The sequence below is a fragment of the Pseudophryne corroboree genome, chromosome 6 (assembly GCF_028390025.1).
Source record: "Pseudophryne corroboree isolate aPseCor3 chromosome 6, aPseCor3.hap2, whole genome shotgun sequence".
Classification (NCBI taxonomy): domain Eukaryota; kingdom Metazoa; phylum Chordata; class Amphibia; order Anura; family Myobatrachidae; genus Pseudophryne; species Pseudophryne corroboree.
In genome coordinates this window covers 675,252,364-675,276,363 of record NC_086449.1, presented here as the reverse complement: position 1 = coordinate 675,276,363, position 24,000 = coordinate 675,252,364, and the positions used below count along the sequence as shown (strand labels likewise).

Below are 24,000 nucleotides of genomic sequence, written 5' to 3'. Positions count from 1 at the left end.
TTGCATATATCTGATAATACAAGTACCACTAAGAAGGGTATTATGTTTGGTGAGAAAAAACTGCCTGTAGTTTTTCCTGTATCCGAGGAATTAAATGAAGTGTGTGATGAGGCGTGGGTTTCCCCCGATAAAAAACTGATAATTCCTAAAAGGTTATTGGCATCGCACCCTTTCCCGCCAGAGGATAGGGCACGTTGGGAAACACCCCCTAGGGTGGATAAAGCGCTCACACGCTTGTCTAAACAGGTAGCACTACCCTCTCCTGATACGGCCGCCCTAAAGGAACCTGCCGATAGAAAGCTGGAGAATATCCTAAAATGTATATACTCTCACACGAGTGTTATACTGCGACCAGCAATAGCCTCAGCCTGGATGTGCAGTGCGGGCCTGGCGTGGTCGGATTCCCTGACTGAAAATATCGATACCCTTGATAGGGACAGTATATTATTGACTGTAGAGCATTTGAAGGATGCATTTCTATATATGCGTGATGCACAGAGGGATATTTGCCGACTGGCATCAAGAGTTAGCGCGCTGTCCATTTCTGCAAGAAGAGGTTTATGGACGCGGCAGTGGTCAGGTGATGCGGATTCTAAGAGGCACATGGAAGTATTGCCTTATAAGGGGGAGGAGTTATTTGGGGTAGGTCTATCAGACCTGGTAGCCACAGCAACTGCTGGAAAATCCACATTTTTACCCCAGGTAGCTTCTCAACCTAAGAAGACGCCATACTATCAGGCGCAGTCCTTTCAGCCCCATAAGGGTAAGCGGGCAAAAGGCGCCTCATTTCTGCCCCGTGGCAGAGGGAGAGGAAAAAGGCTGCAACAAACAGCCAGTTCCCAGGAACAAAAGCCCTCTCCCGCCTCCGCAAAGTCCTCAGCATGACGCTGGGGCTTTACAAGCGGACTCAGGCACGGTGGGGGCCCGTCTCAAGAAGTTCAGTGCGCAGTGGGCCCACTCGCAAGTGGACCCCTGGATCCTTCAGGTGGTATCTCAGGGGTACAAATTGGAATTCGAGACGTCTCCCCCTCGCCATTTCCTAAAGTCTGCTTTACCGACGTCTCCCTCAGACAGGGAGGCAGTATTGGAAGCCATTCACAAGCTGTATTCCCAGCAGGTGATAATCAAGGTACCCCTCCTACAACAGGGAAAGGGGTACTATTCCACACTATTTGTGGTACCGAAGCCGGACGGCTCGGTAAGACCAATTTTAAACCTAAAATCCCTGAACACTTACATACAAAGGTTCAAATTCAAGATGGAGTCACTCAGAGCAGTGATTGCAAACCTGGAAGAAGGGGACTATATGGTGTCTCTGGACATCAAAGATGCTTACCTACACGTCCCAATTTACCCTTCTCACCAAGGGTACCTCAGGTTTGTGGTACAGAACTGTCACTATCAGTTTCAGACGCTGCCGTTTGGATTGTCCACGGCACCCCGGGTCTTTACCAAGGTAATGGCCAAAATGATGATACTCCTTCGAAGGAAGGGAGTTTTAGTTATCCCTTACTTGGACGATCTCCTGATAAGGGCAAGATCCAGGGAACAGTTGGAAGTCGGGGTAGCACTATCTCAGATAGTGCTGCGCCAGCACGGTTGGATTCTCAATTTTCCAAAATCGCAGCTGATCCCGACGACACGACTTCTATTCCTAGGGATGATCCTGGACACAGTCCAGAAAAAGGTGTTTCTCCCGGAGGAGAAAGCCAGGGAGTTATCCGAACTAGTCAGGAAGCTCCTAAAACCAGGCCAAGTCTCAGTGCATCAATGCACAAGGGTTCTGGGAAAAATGGTGGCTTCTTACGAAGCAATCCCATTCGGCAGATTCCACGCAAGAACCTACCAGTGGGATCTGCTAGACAAATGGTCCGGGTCGCATCTTCAGATGCATCAGCGGATAATCTTGTCTCCAAGGACAAGAGTGTCTCTCCTGTGGTGGTTGCAGAGTGCTCATCTTCTAGAGGGCCGCAGATTCGGCATTCAGGACTGGGTCCTGGTAACCACGGATGCCAGCCTGAGAGGCTGGGGAGCAGTCACACAGGGAAGAAATTTCCAGGGCTTGTGGTCAAGCCTAGAGACATCACTTCACATAAATATCCTGGAGCTAAGAGCCATCTACAATGCTCTGAGCCTAGCAAGACCTCTGCTTCAAGGTCAGCCGGTGCTGATCCAGTCGGACAACATCACGGCAGTCGCCCACGTAAACAGACAGGGCGGCACAAGAAGCAGGAGGGCAATGGCAGAAGTTGCAAGGATTCTTCGCTGGGCAGAAAATCATGTGATGGCACTGTCAGCAGTGTTCATTCCCGGAGTGGACAACTGGGAAGCAGACTTCCTCAGCAGACACGACCTCCACCCGGGGGAATGGGGACTTCACCCAGAAGTCTTCCACATGATTGTGAACCGTTGGGAAAAACCAAAGGTGGACATGATGGCGTCCCGCCTCAACAAAAAACTAGACAGGTATTGCGCCAGGTCAAGGGACCCTCAGGCAATAGCTGTGGACGCTCTGGTAACACCATGGGTGTACCAGTCAGTGTATGTGTTCCCTCCTCTGCCTCTCATACCCAAGGTACTGAGGATCATAAGAAGGAGAGGAGTAAGGACTATACTCGTGGCTCCGGATTGGCCATGAAGGACTTGGTACCCGTAACTTCAAGAGATGCTCACAGAGGACCCGTGGCCTCTACCTCTAAGAAAGGACCTGCTCCAGCAGGGACCCTGTCTCTTCCAAGACTTACCGTGGCTGCGTTTGACGGCATGGCGGTTGAACGCCGGATCCTGAAGAAAAAAGGCATTCCGGATGAAGTCATCCCTACCCTGATCAAAGCCAGGAAGGATGTAACTGTACAACATTATCACCGTATTTGGCGTAAATATGTTGCGTGGTGCGAGGCCAGAAAGGCCCCTACAGAGGAATTTCAACTGGGTCGTTTCCTGCATTTCCTGCAAACAGGACTGTCTATGGGCCTAAAATTAGGGTCCATTAAGGTTCAAATTTCGGCCCTGTCGATTTTCTTCCAAAAAGAACTGGCTTCAGTTCCTGAAGTACAGACGTTTGTCAAGGGGGTACTGCATATACAACCTCCTTTTGTGCCTCCAGTGGCACCTTGGGATCTCAATGTAGTTTTGGGATTCCTAAAATCACATTGGTTTGAACCACTTTCCACTGTGGACTTAAAATATCTCACATGGAAGGTGGTAATGCTGTTAGCCCTGGCTTCAGCCAGGCGTGTCTCAGAATTGGCGGCTTTATCCTATAAAAGCCCTTACCTAATTTTTCATACGGACAGGGCAGAATTGAGGACTCGTCCTCAATTTCTCCCTAAGGTGGTTTCAGCATTTCACTTGAACCAGCCTATTGTGGTGCCTGCAGCTACTAGGGACTTGGAGGGCTCCAAGTTGCTGGACGTAGTCAGGGCCCTGAAAATATATGTTTCCAGGACGGCTGGAGTCAGAAAATCTGACTCGCTGTTTATCCTGTATGCACCCAACAAGCTGGGTGCTCCTGCTTCTAAGCAGACTATTGCTCGTTGGATTTGTAGTACAATTCAGCTTGCACATTCTGTGGCAGGCCTGCCACAGCCAAAATCTGTAAAAGCCCATTCCACAAGGAAAGTGGGCTCATCTTGGGCGGCTGCCCGAGGGGTCTCGGCTTTACAACTTTGCCGAGCAGCTACTTGGTCAGGGGCAAACACGTTTGCTAAATTCTACAAATTTGATACCCTGGCTGAGGAGGACCTGGAGTTCTCTCATTCGGTGCTGCAGAGTCATCCGCACTCTCCCGCCCGTTTGGGAGCTTTGGTATAATCCCCATGGTCCTTACGGAGTTCCCAGCATCCACTAGGACGTCAGAGAAAATAAGAATTTACTTACCGATAATTCTATTTCTCGTAGTCCGTAGTGGATGCTGGGCGCCCATCCCAAGTGCGGATTGTCTGCAATACTTGTACATAGTTATTGTTAACTAAATCGGGTTATTGTTGTGAGCCATCTTTTCAGAGGCTCCTCTGTTATCATGCTGTTAACTGGGTTCAGATCACAGGTTGTACGGTGTGATTGGTGTGGCTGGTATGAGTCTTACCCGGGATTCAATATCCTTCCTTATTGTGTACGCTCGTCCGGGCACAGTATCCTAACTGAGGCTTGGAGGAGGGTCATAGGGGGAGGAGCCAGTGCACACCAGGTACTCCTAAAGCTTTTACTTTTGTGCCCAGTCTCCTGCGGAGCCGCTGTTCCCCATGGTCCTTACGGAGTTCCCAGCATCCACTACGGACTACGAGAAATAGAATTATCGGTAAGTAAATTCTTATTTTAACGCTAATACTGGCATAGCCCAAGTAGCATCAAATAAACGCATGTAAACCTAATGACTCATTGAGTTCCAGTGGAGCCAAGGAATCCAGCCTAAAAGGAGTGAGAGAGTCCTGTTAAATTCACTTATACGATGGACACCAGATGTGTACATATTCTAGACGTGTCATTGACCAAGAAGGATGGTAGACTATTACCGTCCCTGTTTTAAAAAAAAACCCACAGACTTCTTGAGCCCATTTTCATCCAGTGGGGGAATACAGTGGTCCTGGTTGTATTCTTGGAAGGAGATGGAGAAAGAACCCAATCCCAGACTTCCAGGGGGTAGATTTACTAAAGTTTTTAAAATGAAAAATAGCTGTCCTACCCATAGGAACCAGTCAGGTTCTAGTTATCGTTTCTGTACTACATCCTAAAAAGTGATTGTTTATTTTTCATGGGCTACACGTTCGGTTGCCTGTTTTAGATGCATTTGTAAATCTATCCCCAGGTGTCTGGGAGGAGGACATAGAATGACCTCTCTCGCATGGCATTCGGGATAGGCATCGGAAGCCAAAGGTTAGCAATCATCGATGTTTCAGATTCATTGGAAGAGCTTTTCCCATCAAATTGTGGGGATTAGGTGGTTGCCAGCCATCTGCTGCTTTCTGATGCCCATCTGTTGTACTGACAGCTTCTATGCAGCTGCGGACACTCGGAAGTGGTGCATGCAGCTCAGCTAAAGTGCAGTTGTGCAAAGCTATGAATGCTTCTGCACATGTGCACAGTAATAACAATCGATTGTTGCGATGTGATGGCTAGTAGCTGTCGCATCAACGGATTTCATGTCACAAGCCCAGCAACCATTTGATGCCGGGTGTCTGATGCTCATTCCTACCTAGCATTCTTTTGCACATAGGGGAGAACATTCTTCCCTGTCCACTAGCAAAAATGTTTAACCTCTTGAGGAGGATGCACATGCACAGTGTATGCATACCTCTGGAGGGGGATGCATACACTGGATGGTTTAAGCGATTGTGGCTGGTTTTACTCTTGCTGTGAGGTGTGCTAATACAGACTAAAAGGAGCCCTAGATGCCCTATTCTGTGTGCATTCTCTTGACTAGCATTGGAAATAATCTGATCTACTAATAACATCTGTAACATTCTAGTACCTTCCTCTAGACATTCTTAAGAGCTAATAAACATCTTGTTTCACTACATGGTATCTGCTTAATGTATTAATTAGTGTTTTTTTTTTTTTTTAAGTTTTTGTTTCATGGTCTTTCAATTTTTTTTATTTTAGTTTTTGTTATCTAGACTAAAGCTGGAAGTTGTCACAAACTACAATTTTTATTTCTCTCCTCGTCATTAAGATTCATATCTTCCATGATGAATGTTTAACTTAAAGTATTGTTAGTAATATATTTCCATTTATTAATATTGCAGTTGACAAACTCAGAATTGAACGAATTGATAAACTCGACTCTCTACTTTTGCCATCTTCATCTAAGAGAGCAACCATTCTTACTGGAGAATCGCTGACAGCAGGTGATCATCCTTGTGGCAGTGCAGATGGCATGGAGACATATACTGGAGAAAGTACAGATTTCGCCAACAGTGCTGATACCAGGAAAGACGGCAACGGACTCCAAAACAGAACAGATGGGACTTCAGAGCTTTCACCGCAAGGCCTGAACCAATACTTAACCAGATTTGATGAGGCCATGAAACTTAGGAACCAGCTCAATGGCGAGAAGCCAGTTGCTGATAATGGCAATGGAGTGGAAGAGTTGGACTCTTTCCGAATTTTTAGGCTTGTGGGAAGTGCACTTCTTGCTATGGCAGTTAGAATGTTTGTGTGCAAGACCCTGGTAAGTGACACATTTCATAGCGTTCTGTATTCCTTGTTTGTCGCTATATATTTATTTTACCCGAAAAGCGGTGCAAAGTTTACGATTTGACTGGCTGTCTAATACAGAGTCCATGACAATAATTATGTTGCTGACCTTCAATAACCTTGTTAGCCACACTGAGCAGTTGCACAACAAAATATGCTGTTGTGTAGTTGGTGGTAACAAGGAGAAGCCGGCTAAACGTAGGGTGTTATTCAAGTTTGTTAGCAAACCAAAAAAGTTAGCAATTGGGCCAAACCAAGGGCCTAATTCAGAGTTGATCACAGCAGCAAATTTGTTAGCAGTTGGGCAAAACCATGTGCACTGCAGGGGGGGCAGATGTAACATGTGCAGAGAGAGTTAGATTTGGGTGGGGTGTGTTCAAACTGAAATCTAAATTGTATTGTAAAAATATAGCGGCCAGTATTAACCCTGCACAGAAACAAAATAACCCACCCAAATCTAACTCTCTCTGCAAATGTTATGTCTGCCACATCTGCAGTGCACATGGTTTTGCCCAACTGCTAAAAAATTTGCTGCTGCAATCAACTCTGAATTACCCCCGATGTTTCGCTGCAGTTGGGGCAGAAGTAACGTGCAGAGAGTTTTAGATTTGTGTTGGTTATATTGTTTCTGTGCACGGTAAATACTGAATGCTTAATTTCTACACTGCAATTCAGATTTCAGTTTGAAGACTGCACACCCAAATCTAAATCTCTCTGCACATGTTACACCTGCTCCACCTGCAGTGCTACATGGGGCTTAAGTCAGATCTGATCGCAGCAGCAAATTTGTTAGCTAATGTGCAAAATTGTGTGCACTGCAGGGGGGGGCAGATATAACATGTGCAGAGAGAGTAAGATTTGGGTGTGGTGTGTTCAAACTGAAATCTAAATTGCAGTGTAAAAATAAAGCAGCCAATATTTACCCTGCACAGAAACAATATAATCCACCCAAATCTAACTCTCTCTGCACATGTTATATCTGCCACACCTGCAGTGCACATGGATTTGCCCATTTACTAACAAATTTGCTGCTGCGGTAAGATCTTGCTAACTCTTTCCATTTGCTAACAAACCTGAATAAAGCCCTTAGTACATTGAAGATTTTACCCTATGATCAGCTGGTATCCAGGTATGATGTCTGCACCAGAATGTGCTGTAGCCCGCTTCTGAATGTCTGCATGCACAGTGTAGACTTATGTACATGTTGTAGTACATTTTAGTGCTAGATTTAGGATAGGGTTAGGACTTGCATAGTGAAAGAATGCTATGTCGATGTGCCGACTGTTGGCATGCACAATGTCGTTATGTCACATGTTGACATTCTAAATATGTTAACATTTTGACTGTTAACATAATTTACCACACCCGCTCGGCTAATCTCAACTATCTTCCAGGTTCCATGAAGCTCTTGGAGATTTTTGATCCATTTTTGGATTGTGATTGCCATTTGCTGTTTTGTAAGCCACTTTGCTTTAGTGGTCCTTGTCAGTTTGTGTTAGAGCATGGGTCTTCAACCTGTGGCCCTCCAGCTGCTGTGAAACTACACATCACAGCATGCCCTGCCACAGTTTTGCTATTAAGGTATGCTAAAATTGAGGCAGGGCAAACTGGGATGTATAGTTCCACAGCAGCTGGAGGGCCTCAGGTTGAAGACCCATGTGTTAGACTGTCATGTATTTATTCTCTAAGCCTTTCCATAACTCACTGAGATCAGTAGATTTTCTGCAACATCACTAGCTCTTGTAATTCACACATCATGACGTCATGTTCTGCATGCACTGCACTCAGCAACGAGCAGTGGAGGGCATCCTCATTTTTGACTGCTAATCAGAAAAGCAGAGAATTATACTTAGGATAATTCCATTTCTTTGAAGTACTTCATGGCCGCCTTACTATGGGTTAATGACCCATTCCCCTATTGTAGACTGGAGTTTTTTTTTCTTCTGGGACCCACCCCCCTTGAGTATATAAGTGCTCCTCTCCCTTCCACCCTGTGTTTTCTCTATCGTCCTAGTGGATGCTGGGGTTCCTGAAAGGACCATGGGGAATAGCGGCTCCGCAGGAGACAGGGCACAAAAAGTAAAGCTTTATGATCAGGTGGTGTGTACTGGCTCCTCCCCCTATGACCCTCCTCCAAGCCTCAGTTAGGTTTTTGTGCCCGTCCGAGAAGGGTGCAATCTAGGTGGCTCTCCTAAAGAGCTGCTTAGAAAAGTTTAGCTTAGGTTTTTTATTTTACAGTGAGTCCTGCTGGCAACAGGATCACTGCAACGAGGGACTTAGGGGAGAAGAAGTGAACTCACCTGCGTGCAGGATGGATTGGCTTCTTTGGCTACTGGACATTAGCTCCAGAGGGACGATCACAGGTACAGCCTGGATGGTCACCGGAGCCTCGCCGCCGGCCCCCTTGCAGATGCTGAAAAGAGAAGAAGGTCCAGAATCGGCGGCAGAAGACTCCTCAGTCTTCTTAAGGTAGCGCACAGCACTGCAGCTGTGCGCCATTGCTCTCAGCACACTTCACACGGCAGTCACTGAGGGTGCAGGGCGCTGGGGGGGGCGCCCTGGGAAGCAATGTAAACCTATTTTTTGGCATAAAATACCTCACATATAGCCTCCGGGGGCTATATGGAGATATTTAACCCCTGCCAGAATCCGTTAAAGAGCGGGAGACGAGCCTGCCGAAAAAGGGGTGGGGCCTATCTCCTCAGCACACAGCGCCATTTTCCTCACACAGCTCCGCTGGTCAGGAAGGCTCCCAGGCTCTCCCCTGCACTGCACTACAGAAACAGGGTAAAACAAGAGAGGGGGGGCAAAATTGTGGCAAAATTATATATATATTAAAGCAGCTATATAGGGAGCACTTATTATAAGGCTATCCCTGTCATATATAGCGCTTTTGGTGTGTGCTGGCAAACTCTCCCTCTGTCTCCCCAAAGGGCTAGTGGGGTCCTGTCTTCTTTAAGAGCATTCCCTGTGTGTCTGCTGTGTGTCGGTACGTGTGTGTCGACATGTATGAGGACGATATTGGTGTGGAGGCGGAGCAATTGCCAAATATGGGGATGTCACCCCCTAGGGAGTCGACACCAGAATGGATGGCTTTATTTATGGAATTACGGGATAGTGTCAACACGCTAAAGCAGTCGTTTGACGACATGAGACGGCCGGACAATCAATCAGCACCTGTCCAGGCGCCTCAAACACCGTCAGGGGCTGTAAAACGCCCGTTACCTCAGTCGGTCGACACGGACCCAGACACAGGCACTGATTCCAGTGGCGACGGTGACGAATCAACCGTATTTTCCAATAGGGCCACACGTTATATGATTTTGGCAATGAAGGAGGCGTTACATATTGCTGATACTACAGGTACCACAAAACAGGGTATTATGTGGGGTGTGAAAAAACTACCTATAGTTTTTCCTGAATCAGATGAATTAAATGAGGTGTGTGATGAAGCGTGGGTTGCCCCCGATAAAAAACTGCTAATTTCAAAGAAGTTATTGGCTTTATACCCTTTCCCGCCAGAGGTTAGGGCGCGCTGGGAAACACCTCCTAGGGTGGACAAGGCGCTCACACGCTTATCAAAACAAGTGGCGTTACCCTCTCCTGAGACGGCCGCACTTAAAGATCCAGCAGATAGGAGGATGGAAAATATCCAAAAAAGTATATACACACATACAGGTGTTATACTACGACCAGCTATAGCGACAGCCTGGATGTGCAGTGCTGGGGTAGCTTGGTCAGAGTCCCTGATTGAAAATATTGATACCCTGGATAGGGACAATGTTTTACTGTCTTTAGAGCAAATAAAGGATGCGTTTCTTTATATGCGTGATGCACAGAGGGATATTTGCACACTGGCATCACGGGTAAGTGCTATGTCCATTTCGGCCAGAAGAAGTTTATAGACGCGACAGTGGTCAGGTGATGCGGACTCAAAACGGCATATGGAAGTTTTGCCGTATAAAGGGGAGGAGTTATTTGGTGTTGGTCTATCGGATTTGGTGGCCACGGCTACAGCCGGGAAATCCACCTTTTTACCTCAAGTCACTCCCCAACAGAAAAAGACACCGACTTTTCAGCCGCAGCCCTTTCGTTCCTTTAAAAACAAGAGAGCAAAGGGATATTCATATCTGCCACGAGGCAGAGGAAAGGGGAAGAGACTGCAACAGGCAGCTCCTTCCCAGGAACAGAAGCCCTCCCCCGCTTCTACAAAAGCCTCAGCATGACGCTGGGGCTTCTCAAGCGGACTCGGGGGCGGTGGGGGGTCGTCTCAAGAATTTCAGCGCGCAGTGGGCTCACTCGCAGGTGGATCCCTGGATCCTGCAGATAATATCTCAGGGTTACAGGTTGGAACTAGAGACGTCTCCACCTCGCCGTTTCCTGAAGTCTGCTTTACCAACGTCCCCCTCTGACAGGGTGACGGTCTTGGAAGCCATTCACAAGCTGTACTCTCAGCAGGTGATAGTCAAGGTACCCCTTTTACAACAAGGAAAGGGGTATTATTCCACTCTAATTGTGGTACCGAAGCCGGATGGCTCGGTAAGACCTATTCTAAATCTGAAATCCTTGAACCTGTACATAAAAAAGTTCAAGTTCAAGATGGAGTCACTCAGAGCGGTGATAGCGAACCTGGAAGAAGGGGACTTTATGGTATCCTTGGACATCAAGGATGCGTATCTCCACGTTCCAATTTACCCCTCACACCAGGGGTACCTCAGGTTCGTCGTACAGAACTGTCACTATCAGTTTCAGACGCTGCCGTTTGGATTGTCCACGGCACCTCGGGTCTTTACCAAGGTAATGGCCGAGATGATGATTCTTCTTCGAAGAAAAGGCGTATTAATTATCCCATACTTGGACGATCTCCTAATAAGGGCAAGGTCCAGAGAACAGCTAGAGATGGGACTAAAACTGTCTCAAGAAGTGCTAAAGCAGCACGGGTGGATTCTGAATATTCCAAAATCCCAGTTAATTCCGACAACACGTCTGCTGTTCTTAGGGATGATTCTGGACACGGTTCAGAAAAAGGTTTTTCTCCCGGAGGAAAAAGCCAAGGAGTTATCCGAACTTGTCAGGAACCTCCTAAAACCAGGAAAGGTGTCTGTACATCAATGCACAAGAGTCCTGGGAAAAATGGTGGCTTCTTACGAAGCAATTCCATTCGGCAGATTCCACGCAAGAGTTTTCCAGAGGGATCTGCTGGACAAATGGTCAGGGTCGCATCTTCAGATGCACCAGCGGATAACCCTGTCTCCAAGGACAAGGGTATCTCTTCTGTGGTGGTTGCAGAGTGCTCATCTATTGGAGGGCCGCAGATTCGGCATACAGGATTGGATCCTGGTGACCACGGACGCCAGCCTGAGAGGCTGGGGAGCAGTCACACAAGGAAGAAACTTCCAGGGCGTGTGGTCGAGCCTGGAAACGTCTCTTCACATAAACATTCTGGAACTAAGAGCAATCTACAATGCTCTAAGCCAGGCAGAACCTCTGCTTCAAGGAAAACCGGTGTTGATCCAGTCGGACAACATCACGGCAGTCGCCCATGTAAACAGACAGGGCGGCACAAGAAGCAGGAGTGCAATGGCAGAAGCTGCAAGGATTCTTCGCTGGGCGGAGAATCATGTGATAGCACTGTCAGCAGTGTTCATCCCGGGAGTGGACAACTGGGAAGCAGACTTCCTCAGCAGACACGACCTTCACCCGGGAGAGTGGGGACTTCATCCAGAAGTTTTCCACATGCTTGTAACCCGTTGGGAAAGACCAATGGTGGACATGATGGCGTCTCGCCTCAACAAAAAACTGGACAGGTATTGCGCCAGGTCAAGAGATCCGCAGGCAATAGCTGTGGACGCGCGGGTAACGCCTTGGGTGTACCAGTCGGTGTATGTGTTTCCTCCTCTGCCTCTCATACCAAAAGTATTGAGAATTATACGGCAAAGAGGCGTAAGAACGATACTAGTGGCTCCGGATTGGCCAAGAAGGACTTGGTACCCGGAACTTCAAGAGATGATCACGGAGGATCCGTGGCCTCTACCTCTGAGAAGGGACCTGCTTCAGCAGGGTCCCTGTCTGTTTCAAGACTTACCGCGGCTGCGTTTGACGGCATGGCGGTTGAACGCCGGATCCTAAAGGGAAAAGGCATTCCGGAAGAAGTCATTCCTACCTTGATTAAAGCAAGGAAGGAAGTAACCGCGCAACATTATCACCGCATTTGGCGAAAATATGTTGCGTGGTGCGAGGATCGGAGTGCTCCGACGGAGGAATTTCAACTGGGTCGATTCCTACATTTCCTGCAATCAGGATTGTCTATGGGTCTCAAATTGGGATCTATTAAGGTTCAAATTTCGGCCCTGTCGATTTTCTTCCAGAAAGAATTGGCTTCAGTTCCTGAAGTCCAGACCTTTGTTAAGGGAGTACTGCATATACAGCCCCCTGTGGTGCCTCCAGTGGCACCGTGGGATCTCAATGTTGTTTTGGACTTTCTCAAATCTCATTGGTTTGAACCACTAAAAAATGTGGATTTGAAATATCTCACATGGAAAGTGACCATGCTACTAGCCCTGGCTTCGGCCAGGAGAGTGTCAGAACTGGCAGCTTTATCTTACAAAAGCCCATATCTGATTTTCCATTCGGACAGGGCAGAACTGCGGACTCGTCCGCATTTTCTCCCTAAGGTGGTGTCAGCATTTCATCTGAACCAGCCTATTGTAGTGCCTGCGGCTACAAGCGACTTGGAGGACTCCAAGTTGTTGGACGTTGTCAGAGCTTTAAAAATATACATTTCAAGGACAGCTGGAGTCAGGAAATCTGACTCACTGTTTATACTATATGCTCCCAACAAGTTGGGCGCTCCTGCGTCTAAGCAGACTATTGCTCGCTGGATTTGTAGTACGATTCAGCTTGCACATTCTGTGGCAGGCCTGCCACAGCCAAAATCGGTAAATGCCCACTCCACAAGGAAGGTGGGTTCTTCTTGGGCGGCTGCCCGAGGGGTCTCGGCATTACAACTCTGCCGAGCGGCTACGTGGTCGGGGGAGAACACGTTTGTAAAATTCTACAAATTTGATACCCTGGCTAAGGAGGACCTGGAGATCTCTCATTCGGTGCTGCAGAGTCATCCGCACTCTCCCGCCCGTTTGGGAGCTTTGGTATAATCCCCATGGTCCTTTCAGGAACCCCAGCATCCACTAGGACGATAGAGAAAATAAGAATTTACTTACCGATAATTCTATTTCTCGGAGTCCGTAGTGGATGCTGGGCGCCCATCCCAAGTGCGGATTATCTGCAATAATTGTACATAGTTATTGTTACCTAAATCGGGTTATTGTTGTAGGGAGCCATCTTTCAGAGGCTCCTCTGTTATCATACTGTTAACTGGGTTTAGATCACAGGTTGTACGGTGTGATTGGTGTGGCTGGTATGAGTCTTACCCGGGATTCATAAATCCTTCCTTATTGTGTACGCTCGTCCGGGCACAGTATCCTAACTGAGGCTTGGAGGAGGGTCATAGGGGGAGGAGCCAGTACACACCACCTGATCATAAAGCTTTACTTTTTGTGCCCTGTCTCCTGCGGAGCCGCTATTCCCCATGGTCCTTTCAGGAACCCCAGCATCCACTACGGACTCCGAGAAATAGAATTATCGGTAAGTAAATTCTTATTTTTGAGCATCTCCACAACAATTCCTGAAGAAAAAACACTCACAACAGGGTGGGAATTCATGGGCTTCAAAGAAATGGAATTATTGTAAGTATAATTCTCTGCTTTATTTTTCCTACTTCATGGCAGCCTTGGGATATACCAAAGCTGAATGCGGGGGAACAACTTCAGACCAAAAAATTGATGCTGAAATATTTATTTTACTTATACCAAGGCCTCTTTCAAGACCTGGTTCCCAAAGTGGGCTTTAACAATGTCCAAAGCATAATGTTTAGAAAAGGTATGCACAGAAGACCACGTAGCTGCCACACAAATGTCTTTGACTGCCATTTACGCCTTCCTAGCATATGAGACAGATATTGCCAGGGTCGAGTGTGCCTAAATATTCTCTGGAACTTCCAGGCCTTTTTCTTGATACATGAAGGTAATTATTTATTTAATCCACCTTGCATTGGTCTGTTTTGTCGGCGTATAACCTTTCCGAGACCCTACAGGTACTATGAACAAATTATCCACCTTCCTGAATACTTTGACTATCCAGATAGATGGAAATCGCTCTTACCAGATCCAACATATGCAACATTTTTTGCTCTTTATTCTCTGTTTGTGGAAAGAATGACGGCAAAACAATTTCTTGATTGACATGGAATGTCGACACCACCTTCTGTAAAATGGACGGATTTGTCCTTAAGACAATGCTATCAGACAAAATCTTCAAATATCTCTCCTTAGCCCATAATGCTTGTAACTCCCCAACTCTACGTGCAGATGTAATAGCCATAAGAAAAACTACTATCCAGGTTAACAATTTCAGACTTATTTCTTGTAATGGCTCAAATGGATGCCTCATCAGTGCATTTAGGATCAAATTTAAATCCCAGGAAGGGACTATTGATCTAATCCGAGGTCTCAACCTTCTTATAGCGTGACAGAACTTCTGTATTAGATCATCTTCAAACAACTTTCTGTCCAACAGAACACTTACAGCCAAAATTTGCACTTTCAGGGTCGAGACAGCCAAACCCTTAGTAAAACCATCATGGGTCATTCCATGTAAATTGTCAGATGAATTCAAATGATTGTTTCTTAAGAGACAAAAAAAGAAAGATGTCCTCAAGATACAATTCCTTCGAAAGAATATGGGAAAAGATTTGTATTTTGTCCATCCCCAAGCAGATGACGTAGATGAAGTTTAATTTGAAATGGTTGTTGCAAAGTTAGCCAAACCAAGAGAAGTTAGAGGAAAGTTTTTATTTCTCACAAAAGCTACCTGTGACAATTGAGTGACCTTCATGTTCTGTACATATTTTATTTATGTTCTTTATTTATGTTACTTAGTTTAAATTTATTTTTGGACACTCCCTACAATTATCTCAGTTATGAACATTTGACTGTGTAACGGTTGTTACTTGTATGTAAAGTTTTTGTTACTTTTCTGTATTAATTTTTTTTTCTGGGCAATAGATGAACAAGTCATCTATTGTATTTTAAAACTTTGTGTTTTAAAATACATGCTATCTAATACAAACACAGGTTTTTTTTATTTCCAGACCTTACCAATTAGCAGACAAATTTCTTTATCTGTCACAAACATTGAAGCTCTGTCTTTTTCATGTAACGTTTGTTACCAGTTTTCAATCCTCTCTCTCAAAGCCTCTACCAATGACAAGATGCCAAGTTTGCATCAAAATGAAAGCATATCCTGTACCACACACACCACATTTACTTTGCACAAAATATTTAAAACACATGGTCAAAAAAATATATTTCACATGATCTGTTTAGTCAAAATGTAATGTTTGTTACCATGGAATGTTCCTCATGGAGAAATTGTAAAACTTGCGCCGTTTCTGCCTCTAATACATCAAATCTATCAAATCTTCCATATTCTGTTATATAATTTGAAGAAACTTTTTTCCTGGCTTGTAAGAGAAGTTGAATTACTGAATCTGATATACCTTTCTGTCTCAGCAATCCCTGCCGTAAACTGAAGAGTCTGTGGACTTGGGTACCACAGAGGCCCTTGATGAAGCAACTCCGGGATCCACATCTTCCCAATTGACATCCTCTGAACTGTTGGAAACCAAGTTCTCCTCAGCCAGTAAGGTATTACCATAATTACAACCACTCTTTCTCATACGTCCTAGAGGATGCTGGGGACTCCAAAAGGACCATGGGGTATAGACGGGATACGCAGGAGACATGGGCACTTTAAGACTTTAAATGGGTGTGAACTGGCTCCTCCCTCTATGCCCCTCCTCCCGACCTCAGTTAGATTCTGTGCCCAGAGAGACTGGACACACACTAGGGGAGCTCTCCTGAGTTTCTCTGAAAAAATACTTTTTTTAGGTTTATTGTTTTCAGGGAGCACTGCTGGCAATAGGCTCCCTGCTTCGTTGGACTTAGGGGAGAGAAGCAGACCTACTTCTGTGAGTTAAAGGCTCTGCTTCTTAGGCTACTGGACACCATTAGCTCAAGAGGGTCTGATCACTTGGTATAGCCTAGCTGCTCGTTCCCGGAGCCGCGCCGTCGTCCCCCTCGGTGAGCCAGAAGAAAGAAGCCGGGTGAGTAACCGAAGCAAACAAGACTTCTTTACAGACGGCAGAAGACTTCAGCCTCGGAGGTACCGCGCAGCGGTCGCGCTGCGTGCCACCGCTCCCACACACAAGCGGCACTGCATGGGTGCAGGGCGCAGGGGGGGGCCCCTTGGCAGCAATAATACCTCAAATTCAGCCTGGCAGAAGTGGTATACAGTGCATAGGCACTGTATACAGAACCCCACCAGTATTTTAAAAAATAGCGGGACATAAGCGTGCCATGAAGGGGGCGGGGATTGGTCCGTCCAGCTCTACTCAGCGCCATTTTCTCTCCACTGTGAGCTGCAGAGACGTTGGTCCTGGCCTCCTACACTTCTGTCACAAGTAACAGGGTGCTAAACGGGGAAGGGGGGGGGGGGGGCACAGCAAATATTGGTGGTGTTTATTATTTTAAACAGCGCTGACAGGTCTGGGGCATTATTATATACTTTCAGACCGGGTTGGGCGCTGGGTGTGAGCTGGCAAAACTCCCTCTGTGTTCCTCTGATAGGCCTTATTGTGGGTCTGTCCCCTATAGCTGGTGATAGTGGTGTCGGTATGAGTGTCGACATGTCTGAGGCTGAAGGCTCTTCCCAGGAGGAGGCTGGTGTGGGGACAGAACAGTGTGGGGGAGTGAATCTGTCAGCCCCGCCGACTGCTGATTGGGTAAATATGTTGAGTGCCTTGAATGCAAATGTGGCTTTATTAAATAAGAGATTGGATAAATCTGAGGCTCAAAACCAAACATGGAGACAATCCATGGAAGATGCTTTATCCCAAACGCAGGCTCTCTCAGGGTCACAGAAGCGTCCGTTTACCCAAATAGCAGACACAGATACCGACACGGATTCGGATTCCAGTGTCGACTATGGTGATGCCATGTTGAATCCTAAACTGGCTAAGAGCATTCAGTACATGATTGTGGCAATGAAAGAAGTGTTACATATCACGGAAGACCCTGCTGTTCCTGAGACAAAGGTCTGTATGTTTAAAGGAAAGAAACCTCCGGTAATGTTTCCTCCCTCTCATGAACTGAACACACTTTTTGAAAAGGCTTGGGAAAATCTTGACAAAAAGTTGCTGATTCCCAAGATAATTATTATGGCATACCCGTTCCCCTCTGAGGATAGGAATAAGTGGGAGTCTACCCCAATGTGGACAAGGCTCTAGCACGGCTGTCCCAAGAAGGTGGCGCTTCCGTCCCCTGACACGGCAGCCCTAAACGATCCTGCAGATCGTAAGCAGGAAACTACTTTGCTCAGACTTGCCGTAGCATCGGCATGGGTGAGTAGTGCAATTGAAAAGTGGGCAGATAACTTATCATCTGACTTGGACACCCTGGATAGGGATAGCATTCTTTTGACACTGGGTCATATCAGGGACGCTGTAGTCTATCTAAGGGAGGCTGCGAGAGATATTGGTCTCTTGGGATCAAGGGCCAATGCCATGGCAATCTCGGCTAGGAGAGCGTTATGGACTCATCAATGGAATGATGATGCGGACTCTAAGAGGGCTATGGAGACTCTGCTGTATAAAGGTGGAGTTTTGTTTGGTGAGGGCCTCGCGGACCTGGTATCTACAGCTACCGCGGGTAAGTAATCTTTTCTACCGTATGTCCCTGCATAACAAAAGAAAACTCCTCTTTATCAGATGCAGTCCTTTCGGTCTAATAAATTCAAAAAAGGACGAGGGTCTTCCTTCCTTGCTGCTAGAGGTAGGGGAAGAGGAAAAAAGTCGCTGGCTGTGGCAAGCTCCCAAGAGCAGAAGTACTCCTCGGCCGCTGCCAAATCCACCGCATGACGCTGGGGCTCCAATGCTGGAGTCCGCACCGGTGGGGGCACGTCTTCAACTGTTCAGTCAGGTCTGGGCTCGTTCGGCCCTGGATCCTTGGGTGCTAGAAATAGTGGTCCAAGGATACAAACTGGAGTTTCAAGACGTGCCCCTTTACCGATTTTTCAAATCTGACTTACCGGCTTCTCTTCCGGAAAGGGAGGTAGTATGTGCTGCGATACAAAAGCTGTGTCTACAGCAAGTTATTGTCACGGTCCCCCCGTCACAACGGGGAGAAGGTTTTTATTCAAGCCTGTTCGTGGTCCCGAAGCCGGATGGCTCGGTCAGACCGATTCTGAACCTAAAATCCCTCAATTTCTTTCTAAAAAAGTTCAACTTCAAGATGGAATCTCTCCGAGCAGTAATCTCCAGTCTGGAAGGGGGGGATTTTATGGCGTCAGTCGACATAAAAGATGCCTGCTTGCATGTCCCAATATATCCTCCACATCAAGCTTTCCTGAGGTTTGCTGTTCAGGATTGTCATTACCAGTTTCAGACGTTGCTGTTTGGTCTTTCCACAGCTCCGAGGGTTTTCACCAAAGTAATGGCGGAAATGTTGGTGATCCTGCGCAAGCAGGGTGTCACAATTATCCCGTACTTGGACGATCTCCTGATAAAGGCGAGATCAAAGGAGCAGTTACTAAGAAACGTTGCGCTCTCCCTGACAGTCTTGCAACAACATGGTTGGCTCCTAAATTTGCCAAAGTCACAGTTGGTTCCGACAACACGGCTGTCATTCTTAGGCATGGTCCTAGACACGGAACTGCAGAGAGTGTTTCTCCCAGTAGAAAAAGCTCTGGAAATCCAGAACATGGTCAAGGAGATTCTGAAACCAGCAAGAGTGTCGATTCATCATCAATGCACGTGGGTGCTGGGGAAGATAGTGGCAGCATACGAAGCCATTCCGTTTGGCAGATTCCATGCCAGGGTGTTTCAGTGGGACCTGTTGGACAAGTGGTCCGGGTCTCACCTGCACATGCAGCGTAAAATAAGCCTATCCTCCAGGACCAGAGTATCTCTCCTGTGGCTCCACAGTTCTCACCTCCTGGAGGGCGCAGGTTCGGGATCCAGGACTGGGTCCTGTTGACCACAGATGCAAGTCTCCGAGGCTGGGGAGCAGTCACGCAGGGGGAAAATTTCCAGAGAAAATGGTCAAGCCAGGAAGCTTGTCTGCACATAAACATTCTGGAATTGAGAGCCATCTACAACGGCCTTCTACAAGCGGAACATCCTTCTTTGCGGTCTGCCCGTCCTGATTCAGTCGGACAACATTACAGCAGTCGCGTACATAAACCGCCAGGGTGGAACAAAGAGCAGAGCGGCGATGGCGGAGGCCACAAAAGTTCTCCGCGGGGCGGAAAAACATGCAAGCGCTCTGTCAGCGGTCTTCATTCTGGGAGTGGGCAACTGGGAAGCAGACTTCCTCAGCAGACACGATCTTCATCCTGGAGAGTGGGGTCTGCATCAAGAGGTAAGTCGTTGGGGAATTCCTCAAATAGATATGATGGCGTCTCGCCTCAACAAGAAGCTTCAGAGGTATTGTTCCAGGTCGAGGGACCCTCAAGCCAGTGCAGTGGACGCCCTGGTGTCACCGTGTGTGTGTTTCAGTCGGTATATGTGTTCCCTCCGCTTCCACTCATTCCAAAGGTGATAAGGATCATAAGAAGAACAAGGGTTCAGGCGATACTCATTGTTCCAGATTGGCCACGGAGGGCCTGGTATACGGATCTTCAGGAATTACTCATAGGAGATTCCTGGCCTCTTCCTCTGAGAGAGGACCTGTTACAGCAAGGGCCGTGTGTGTTCCAAGACTTACCGCGGTTGCGTTTGATGGCATGGCGGTTGAACGCCAAATCCTAGCTCGGAAGGGTATTCCCGGTGAAGTCATCCCCACTCTACTTAAAGCTAGAAAGGAAGTAACGGCGAAGCATTATCACTGTATTTGGAGAAAATATGTGTCTTGGTGTGAATCCAAGAAGGTTCCTAGTGAAGAATTTCAGCTGGGTCGTTTCCTCCATTTTTTGCAAGCAGGTGTGGATGCGGGCCTAAAGTTGGGCTCCATTAAAGTGCAGATTTCGGCCTTATCGATTTTCTTTCAAAAATAATTGACCGCCCTTCCAGAGGTTCAGACTTTCGTGAAGGGAGTGCTGCACATCCAACCTCCATTTGTGCCCCCGGTGTCACACTGGTTTGAACCTTTACGAAAGGTTGAGTTAAAATTTATGTCACACTGGTTTGAACCTTTACGAAAGGGTGAGTTAAAATTTCTCACTTGGAAAGTCGTCATGCTTTCAGCCTTGGCGTCCGCAAGGCGGGTGTCGGAATTAGCGGCTTTGTCTCACGAGCCCCTATTTGATCTTCCATGAGGATAGAGCGGAATTGAGAACTCGTCAACAATTTCTGCCAAAGGTGATTTCTTCGTTTCACATGAACCAGCCTATTGTGGAGCCTGTGGCTACTAAAGCCTTGGCTGATTCAAAGTCTCTCGATGTGGTCAGAGCTTTGAAAGTTTATGTAGCCAGAACGGCTCGTATTAGGAAAACAGAGGCACTGTTCATCCTGTATGCTCCCAACAAAATTGGGGCTCCTACTTCTAAACAGACTATTGCACGCTGGATCTGTGATACGATTCGGCATTCTCATTCTACGTCTGGATTGCCGTTACCGGATTCGGTGAAGGTCCATTCTACTAGGAAGGTGGGCTCATCTTGGGCGGCTACTTGGTCGGGTTCAAACACTTTTGCTAAGTTCTACAAGTATGATACCCTGGCTGATGAGGACCTCATATTTGCTCAATCGGTGCTGCAGAGGCGTCCGCACTCTCCCGCCCGGTCTGGAGCTTTGGTATAAACCCCATGGTCCTTTTGGAGTCCCCAGCATCCTCTAGGATGTATGAGAAAATAGGATTTTAATACCTACCGGTAAATCCTTTTCTCTTAGTCCGTAGAGGATGCTGGGCGCCCGTCCCAGTGCGGACTCTGGCTGCAGTACTTGTTAGTACTTATTGCTTAAGGTTACACGACGGTTGTGTTTCGGTTAAGATCAGCCTGTTGCTGATTTTGGTTCATGCCGTTAACTGGTGTTAGTTAAAATCCATGTTGTACGGTGTGTTGTGGTGTGAGCTGGTGTGCATCTCACCCTTGGTTTAACAAAAATCCTTTTCCTTGAAATGTTCGTCTCCCTGGGCACAGTTCCTATAACTGAGGTCTGGAGGAGGGGCAGAGAGGGAGGAGCTAGTTCACACCCATTTAAAGTCTTAAAGTGCCCATGTCTCCTGCGGATCCCGTCTATACCCCATGGTCCTTTTGGAGTCCCCAGCATCCTCTACGGACTAAGAGAAAAGGATTTACCGGTAGGTATTAAAATCCTATTTTCTTCCCTGATCATCTTCAATGTTCTGGCTATTTACGGAAATTGTGGGAACACATACCCCAGATTGAATTCCCACTTCAGGGACAACGCATCCACTCTCTCTGACATTGGAAGATCAAATCTTAAAAAGTACCAAGGTACCTTCGTATTGAGATTGGTTGCCATGAGATCTATATCCGGCTGACCGAATCTTTCCACTATTTCCTGGAATACTTGCATGTCCAATACCCATTCTCCAGGCTGGACCTGATTTCTGCTCAAATAATTTGCCAGTACGTTTTCCTTGCCAGGAACGTGTAACTCTGTTAGGGACTTTAAATGCTTTTCTGCCCAACACATGTCGTATGACACTTCTGCCATTATGTCTTGACTTTTTGTACCTCCCTGATGGTTCAAATAGGCTACCACCGTTGCATTGTCGGAAAAAACGTTTAAGGGGTTTACTTCCAGCCGATCTTGGAATTTGAGTATCACCATACAAACCGCTGTCCTCTCTCTTTGCTTTGATAAAAACTTTGCTTCCTTTAGATACCATTTTACTTTACGGCTCTGCTGTAACAGATGAGCGCCCCAACCAGTCAGACTTGCATCCGTGGTTAATACCAGAGCTTGAGGCTCCAAAGACATCCCTTGTTCGTATATCTGATTGTTCCTCCACCAGACTAGGGATTCCTTGGTCTCCCTTCACAATCTCACTGGGATAATGCAGAGGCACCTTTCTCTTTGAATACTTCAGGATATCCTATTGCAGGAACCTCATTCTCCATCTTGCCCAGGGAACCACTTCTATCGTAGAAGACATCATTCCTAGAAGCTGTAATGCCACACGCAATGGCACCTTGACCTTCCTCTGGAGCAGGGAGACATAATGCCGAATTCTTTCTTGTCTTTCTTCTGAGACCATGACAACATACTGTAGAGTGTCTATATGGACTCCTAAAAACTGTATAGTTTGAGCTGGCTTCAGCCGAATCTTCTCCAAGTTGATCAACCATCCATTCAACTGTAGGACAGTCAGTGTCTTCCTTTTACTATCTCTTCTGACTGTCCTGCGATAAGCAAATTGTCTAGATATGCCCAGACAGTCACTCCCTTCTCACTGAGACGCGCTATTAAAGTTACCAGGGCCTTCATAAAAACTCTTGGCGAGGATGTAAGACCGAAGGGGAGACATGTGAACTGAAGATGTCTTTCGCCTATACTGAATCTTAGAAAGTTTCTGTCTGCTTCGCAAACTGGAATATGAAAATATGCATCATTCAGGTCTACAAATGCCAGGAAATCTCCTTTCATTATTCCCAACAGGATTGATTTCAAAGTTTCCATTTGAAACTTTCTTTTCTGCATCCTTCGATTCAAATCTAGAATGGTTCTGAATCCGCCAGAGGCTTTCCTTATCAGGAAAAGGCGAGAATAGAAACCTTTTCCTCTCTCCAACAATGGAACTGCTTATACCGCCTACGAAGATAATAGTTTTTCTAAGCTTTCTGTTAAAGCTTCTATTTCCTGATCCAGGAGTGGCCCTCTTGACTTCACAAATCTGTCCGCTCTTGGCTTTCTTATAAATTCCAGCTGATATCCTGCGAATATAATGCTCAGTACCCATCTGTCTTGTGTGTTCTCCCCCAATTTCATGGGGAATTGTGAAATTCTGCCCCCTACAGGTGTTAATGTAGGAGGGCTTGCACCGTCATTGCCTCTGATTTACCTCTTCTATATCCTCTCCGAAAAGACTGACGCGACATTCCAGCACCATACCTATTTTCGTAAGGACGTCCAAATCTGTTCCCATACGGTCGCCCTTGTCTGTATGACCTGGTTTGCTGAAATTGCTGTCTTGAAGACGAACTTACAGATCTGCCACGTTTATCTTGGGGCAGTCTGACGGATTTACCACCTGTAATCCTTTGAATCATGGACTCTAGTTTATTACCAAATAATAGCGATCCCTCATAGGAAAGGGTGACTAATCTGTTTTAGGAGTGATTATACACAGCCCATGACCGTAACCATAGAGCCCTTCTGGCCATGATCCCTGATGTCATAGATTTAGTTGCAAAATCTAATACATCGAGAGGCTTCACATAGATAATCTACCGCCCTCTGAATAACGCTCGGATTCTTTAAAATATAATCCCTGGAATTATTCTCTTGCATATCCTCTTGCATTGTAGCACACCACGACCTTAGAGCTCTGGAAACTGAAGCAATGGCTACTCCTGACTTCAGAGATACGGATATAGAAATATGCAATTTTCTCTTACGTCGTAGAGGATGCTGGGGTCCACATTAGTACCATGGGGTATAGACGGCTCCACTAGGAGCCACTGGCACTTTAAGAGTTTGAGAGTGTGGGCTGGCTCCTCACT

The 24,000-nt window shown here is 46.7% G+C and overlaps 1 protein-coding gene across 2 annotated transcripts in view; it reads left to right on the top strand.

Moving 5' to 3' along the window:
* CAMLG (calcium modulating ligand) overlaps positions 1-24,000 on the top strand; it is a 146,965-nt gene that overhangs the window by 23,729 nt on the left and 99,236 nt on the right. For both annotated transcript variants that reach the window (XM_063928266.1, XM_063928267.1), the window contains exon 2: positions 5,745-6,169. In XM_063928266.1, the coding sequence (XP_063784336.1) occupies positions 5,745-6,169 (425 nt within the window). The remainder of the gene's footprint in view (positions 1-5,744; positions 6,170-24,000) is intronic.